This window comes from Palaemon carinicauda, chromosome 24, assembly GCF_036898095.1.
Source record: "Palaemon carinicauda isolate YSFRI2023 chromosome 24, ASM3689809v2, whole genome shotgun sequence".
In the NCBI taxonomy this organism is placed as follows: domain Eukaryota; kingdom Metazoa; phylum Arthropoda; class Malacostraca; order Decapoda; family Palaemonidae; genus Palaemon; species Palaemon carinicauda.
Genome location: NC_090748.1, coordinates 7,398,820 through 7,406,319, shown reverse-complemented (window position 1 = coordinate 7,406,319; position 7,500 = coordinate 7,398,820). Strand labels below are relative to the sequence as shown.

The 7,500-nt window shown below is 30.1% G+C and overlaps 1 protein-coding gene across 1 annotated transcript in view; it reads right to left on the bottom strand.

Annotated features, from left to right (window-relative positions):
• Nucleotides 1-7,500, bottom strand: part of LOC137618008 (paired box protein Pax-6-like) — a 49,089-nt gene that overhangs the window by 38,221 nt on the left and 3,368 nt on the right. The window contains exon 3 of the mRNA XM_068347928.1: nt 3,442-3,622. Coding sequence (XP_068204029.1) covers nt 3,442-3,622 — 181 coding nt within the window. The remainder of the gene's footprint in view (nt 1-3,441; nt 3,623-7,500) is intronic.

The following is a 7,500-nucleotide window of genomic DNA, read 5'->3' as shown; positions in this document are numbered from 1 at the left end:
GAAAAATTCCAAATATCTATTGAGATAATCATATATGACAGCGAGCGTGATATGATCTTGTATAAGTTTCGTTTAAGCAAAAAAGTCATGCATCCACAGTATTATTATTATTATTATTATTATTATTATTATTATTATTATTTGGTAAGCTACAACCCTAGTTGGAAAATCAGGATGCTAAAAGACCAAGGGCTCCAACAGGGAAAATAGCCCAGTGAGAAAAGAGAATAAGGCAATAAATTACAAGAGAAGTTTAAGAACAATAATAACATTAGAATAAATCTTTCATATAAAAGCTATAAAATCTTAAAAATAACAAGAGGAAGAGAAACAAGATAGAATAGTGTGCCCAAGTGTACCCTCAAGCAAGAGATCTCTAACCCAAGAAATTGGAAGATCATGACACTACACAAGACTAGAGAGCAGTGGTTTGCTTTTGGACTGTCCTTCTCCTAGAAGAGCTGCTTACTATAGCTAAAGAGTCTCTTCTAACCCTTACTAAGAGGAAAGTAGCCACTGAACAATTACAGTGCAGTAGTTAACCTCTTGAGAGAAGAATAATTGTTTGGTAATTTCAGCGTTGTCAAGTGTATGAGGAAAGTAGATAATATGTAAATGATAGGCCAGACTATTCTGTGTATGTGTCGGCAAAGATGAAATGATCCGTAACCAGAGAGAGAGGGTTCCAATGTAGTACTGTCTGGCAGGTCAAGGACCCCATAACTCTCTAGCGGTATTATCTCATTAGGTGGCTGGTGTCTTGGCCAACCTATCTATCTATCGATCTATCTATATATATATATATGCATATATATATATATATATATATATATATATATATATTTATATATATATATATATATATATATATATATATATATGTATACATATAGATAGATAGATATAGATAAATATACATACACACACACACACACACACACACATATATATATATATATATATATATATATATATATATATATATATATATATATATATATATACACACTTAATATATATATATGTGTGTATGTATATTTATCTATATCTATCTATCTATCTATCTATATATATATATATATATATATATATATATATATATATAAAATAGGCAGATTCGTGTATACTAATGCCTATTTAATCACGGTCCCACCCCTATAAAAGGTCCAATCTTTAAAAATAATCTGGTAACTACTAAGACAAACATAAGCAGACATTCCGCAGGTCTCACCAAAGACCGTCCACGAAAAAAAAAAAAAAAAAAAAAAAAAAAAAAAAAAAAAAAAAAAAAAAAAAAACACCCGAAATATGCCATGGGCCAACGAAGTGTGTTGTATAATCTTACATAACAACCACCCTTTTAACAATAGCGGGGTTTTCGTAAGGTTTCTACGGAGCTATCGCCTTACACAGGAAAGAGGAAAGCGTCAATAGTCTTTATACTAAAAAAAAGAAATAGTTCACAATAGCAGTGTTGTCAACTAGAGTCGCTTCGACTGAGGTCATTTGGCCAAGAAAAGTATATTATAAATTTAGATATACCAGAAAGAATTGCCCTTAGTAAATATAGGTGTGGTACCCACAAACTTCCTGTAGCAACTGAAAGATATTCTAGGCAGGAGAATCAGCAGCCTTGCACACTATGCAACGGCATGGAAGTTGGGGATGAATACCATTATGTTTTAGTTTGTCCTGTGATTAGAGAAATAGAGAGATACTTAAAGCCCTACTATTGTAGAAGACCTACCACTTTTAAATTCAATCTGCTCCTCAATACAAGTAGTGCTAGAGAACTGAAAAGACTTGCAATGTTTGTTAACCTTATAATATCTTTATTTTAGAATTAATACTTTCTAGGATTTTCATTATTCTGGTATTATTTTTCAATGTATGTACTTTCCTTTGTCAGAATACCTTTTATGCTTCAATTATGGACTTGCTAAATATATGTGTACATAAATATAGTTGTAATCTATTGGTCTCTTCTTTTTGTAGTTTTTGTGTAAAATATATATATTTGTGTAATTTTGTAATTCTCATACTCCGGAAGGGGTCGATAGAATAAAATTTGCCTTTGCTTTTGCCTTTGCCTTTGCCTGTGGAGATAAAGCGTAGTTGGTAACACTGTTCCCAATGAGGTTGGTTGGAAATGTGAGAAGACTTAAAATGTTTGGTGTAGTTAATTCATCACGTAATTGTCAGATCAGGTGACGTTTTCGAATAAGTAAATGATATTCTGTACATAGTGTTTTAACCAATCACCTAAAATTTATGTATGTGTGTTTGAGATAAATATGTATTTATGTATGTACTATATATACGTATTTATGTATGTATGTATGTATGTTTAAACCAAAATCAGAAAATATAATTTTTTTTATATATTCGAATAAAAATAATCTATGATAACCAGTAAGCAGGGTTGAAAGGATTGTTTCATTAGTTTTTTTTTTATGTAATCTACTGTAGATTCGTGTGTAAAAAGAGGCGTCTACTCAACGCGAAAATTTATTTTGTTATATATATATATATATATATATATATATATATATATATACATACATATATATGTATATATATATATGTATATGTATATATGTATATGTATATATATATATTATATATATATATATATATATATATATGTATATATATGTATATATATGTATATATATAAATATATATATACATATATATATATATATATATATGTATATATATAAATATATATATATATATATATATATATTTATATATATACATATATATGTATATATATATATTTATATATATACATATATATATATATATATACATATATATGTATATATATACATATATACATATATATACATATATATATATACATATATATACATGTATATATATACATATATATACATATATATATATATATATATATATATATTTATATACATATACATATATACATATATATATATATATATATATATATATATAGCATTGCCATCTTACAGAAAATTTCAGACATATTTGCTAAGAACATTATTCGCATTTAAAATTAACCTTTATTTTATAACAGATGCAAAAAAAAAAAAAAAAAAAAAAAGGACTCTTGCAGCATGCATGGTTTCAAATTTTATAAAATAATGGAATAAATGTTGGCAGTTGATTGAAAGCACCCACAGAAAATATGAAATATGAAAGATAGATTTGCAATTCGACATAAACTCTACATGTATTGAAAATTGCAAAATGGAAACCAAGACATCTTCGAGATTTGCAATTCGACATAAACTCCACATGTGTTAGTCAGGATGCTAGAGAACTTCAAATCATTCATTCTACGTGTTAAAAATTGCAAACTGCAAACCAAGACATCTTCGAAATTTGCACTTCGACATAAACTCTACATGTATAAAAAATTGCAAAATGCAAACGCAGACATCTTCTACTCACGCTTGGAATGTTGTCCGAGGAGCAGACCCCTTCGGAGAGCAGTCGGTCTCTGATCTCCCAGGCGAAGATTGAAGGACATTCTCGCTTGAACTGGGAAATCTTGGCGACCACTTCCGCCGTGGCTACGCGAGGTTTCGATCCCCCAATTGCTCGGGGACGGATCGAACCCGTCTCGTAGTATCTGGAATTCCATCAGTAGGGAGAAAAAGGGAAAACATTAATATCTTGTTAAAATCTTGGCGGAAGTTCGTAGCCTAAAGAAATTATATTTCACGAACAAAAGTTTGTTTGTGGAATGAATTAAGAGTTGCTATTCGATGAAATGTGTGCTCTCTCTCTCTCTCTCTCTCTCTCTCTCTCTCTCTCTCTCTCTCTCTCTCTCTCTCTTCTTGTATAAGAAATAACAAAACTTTGCTTTTAGAATGAATTAAGAGCTGTTATTTGATGAAAAGTCCCAACCTCTCTCTCTCTCTATAAAAGTTTGCTTTTAGAACGGATTAATAATTACTATTCGATAAAAAGTGCTCTCTCTCTCTCTCTCTCTCTCTCTCTCTCTCTCTCTCTCTCTCTCTCTCTCTCTCTCTCTCTCTCTCTCTCTCCTATAAAAATAATAAGTTTGCTCTTAGAATGAATTAATAGCTGCTATTCGATAAAAAGTGCTCTCTCTCTCTCTCTCTCTCTCTCTCTCTCTCTCTCTCTCTCTCTCTCTCTCTCTCTCTCTCTCTCTCTCTCTCTCTCATACTTGAACAAAAAATTGAGTTGTTTTGCTTTTATACAACCAATTAGATTCTTCCCCTCAAAACAATACAATCATTTTCAAACATTATTTTTCCATTACCTAAATTAAAAAAATCATCTTGTACCTATAAGGAAATTGTAACAGCTTTTTCTTAAGCTAATTTAATGCCTGTATAAGGTATAACTATTGAAAACAGTTTCATGCTTTTTTTTTTTAGAAATCACTTGTGTTATGCAGTAAGGTTCTAATCAAATGTAATACCCAGAACCTAAAATGACAATTTTCACTAAAAACCTTACTTTATTCTGGTCATTTACGAGCATTTTAAGTTATCATATCTCACTCAGATAATTATCTATATTGGAATAACCTTATCTTGAATAAATCCCTGACAACATTCTCTTCATGGATTTTTTTTCTTTTTTAAGGCTTTTTAGGGTCTAAGATATCGACCCTATAAAGGTTTAACTTCCCAAAAATACAACCAGTGACTGTATAGAAATTCATTAACTCTTTCTTCTTTTGATATTCAGTTAACTTAAACTTACAGCAATTTTTTTTATTATATTAAACAGGCTGACATAAGGCTTTTTATAGTTTATATATGGAATATATTGTTTTGATGTTGCTCCTTTTTCTAAAATATTCCATGTCAATTGTTCATTATTTCTCATATCGTTTATTTATATCCTTATTTCCTTTCACTGGGCTATATTTCCCTGTTGGAGCCCTTGGGCTTATAGTGTTACTTTTACCACTAGGGTTGTAGTTTACCTTGTAATAATAATAATAATAATAATAATAATGATAATAATAATAATAATAATGTCTTTTTCACATATCGTTTGAGATATTAAGAAATCTAAATTGGCGCGGCTTAAATTAGAATTTATTGCAATTTCCAAATATTTTCTTGGAGTTAATAATATAGAATTTCATAATACTACTGTGTGTACTAGTATTCCTAAGGGTAAAATTTAACGGTTTATTAGTTTAGCTCGTTTCAGTCTTGCCTATATCCCAAGAAGCAGGAATACAGGGAGGATCATGTATAGAGGCATAAATATACAATGTATATGTGTATATGTATACTGTATATATATACATACATATATATATATATATATATATATATATATATATATATATATATATATATATAGAGAGAGAGAGAGAGAGAGAGAGAGAGAGAGAGAGAGAGAGAGAGAGAGAGAGAGAGAGAGAGAGCATATATATATATATACACACACACACACATATATATATATATATATATATATATATATATATATATATATATATATATACAGTACACAAAAATACTATTAAGACATATGTCAATATCGGGTATCACTTAAAAATAAAAAAAAATAGCAAAATCGGGTTGAAAACCAAGAAAACGGAAAAAATTAAGACATAAAAGAAGAAAAATAAACTATTGAAGTGAATAACCTTCTAGTAACTTTAGATAAAAGACATTGGGCGTGATGGTAATGTTATAAAACTCGACTTTTTTTTTTTTTTTTTTTTTTTTTTTTTTTTTTTTTTTTTTTACATTTAAAAGTGGTTCAAGGACTTTTCCTAATATGTCGGTTGGGTGTTAGAGATCACAATTGCTTTGGGGTTTAATATTATTATTATTATTATTATTGTTATTATTATCATTATTATTATAATTATCATTATTATCATTACTATTATTATTATTATTATCATTATCATTATTATCATTATCATTATTATTATTATCATTATTATTATTATTATCATTATTATTATTACTAGCTAACCTACAACCCTAGTTGGAAAGGCAAGATGCTATAAGCCCAAGGGCTCCAACAGGGATAAATAGCCCGGTGAGGAAAGGAAATAAGGAAATAAATAAACGATATAAGAATTAATGAACAATCTAGATGAAATATCTTAAAAACATTAACATTAAAACAGATATTTCAAATATAAACTATAAAAATACTTATGGCAGTCTGTCCAACATACTTATAACTGAATAATAGGTTAATATCTGCAATATTCCCAACAAAATAACAAAATAAAGTCTTACGATTTTCGATGATAATGATTCTCAACATATTTAAGTACAAGAAGGAATTAAGTCTTCTCTGAAGGTATGTGTTGTATATGTTATTGAGACCTCAACTATGAAAACGGTAATATTAATACAGAGAGAGAGAGAGAGAGAGAGAGAGAGAGAGAGAGAGAGAGAGAGAGAGAGAGAGAGAGAGAGAGAGAGAGAGAGAGAGAGAGAGAGAGAGAGAGAGAGAGAGAGAGAGAGAGAGAGAGAGAGAGAGAGAGAACGAAAATATTGAATTCAACAAATAGTTCAGTGTGGGGTTATTGTCATAAGAAAAACAGAATTAACGTAAATTTCATGAAATGTTCACTGGACGTCCATATTACATGTGAAAAACCTTTCATGTTTTGATAGAGTGGATTTCTAGGTAATCTTAAAGCCTTTGTCTCATTTTAACTTAGCTGAATTGACTGAAAGTCTTCTCGATATATCTCATTTTAATCCTTCTAATCATTATAATCTAATCTTCACGGTTCTAAAAATCTTTGAGGTACAGTTGGACACAGGAGTTCCCGACACACCTCGCTTACTGTGCGGCAAGTAACAAAACACACTAGGGAGAAATGGCAGAGATGGTGGGCAGGGCAAAACACAGGGGACTCATCATGCAGAAAGGGTGTGACAGGGAGCGCTTCATCCGAGCGAGGTGTGCCAAGAATGCCCGTATGTAATTGTACATCTGATTCTGTCATAACTTCAGCAGTACTAAAAGCCCTTCAAAGGCAAGGAATAGACGAATCTTATATTAGAACACTTGAAATTGTCTTTACGGATAGGTACTATTAAAACTTCAGCAGTAATGAAACCCCTTCAAAGACAAGGAATAGATGAATCTTATGTTAGAGCACTTGAAGATGTCCGTACGGATAGGTTCTGTCAAAACTTCAGCAGTAATGAAAGCCCTTCAAAGACGAAATAGATGAATCTTATCTTAGATCACTTGAAAATGTCTATACGGATAGGTACTATTAAAACTTCAGCAGTAATGAAAGCCCTTCAAAGACAAGGAATAGATGAATCTTATGTTAGAGCACTTGAAGATGTCTAAACGGATAGGTTCTGTCAAAACTTCGGCAGTAATGAAAGCTCTTCAAAGCCAAGGAATAGATGAATCTTATATTAGAACACTTGAAGATGTCTATACAGATAGGTTCTGTCAAAACTTCAGCAGTAATGAAAGAGGAATAGATGAATCTTATCTTAGAACACTTGAATATATCTATATGGA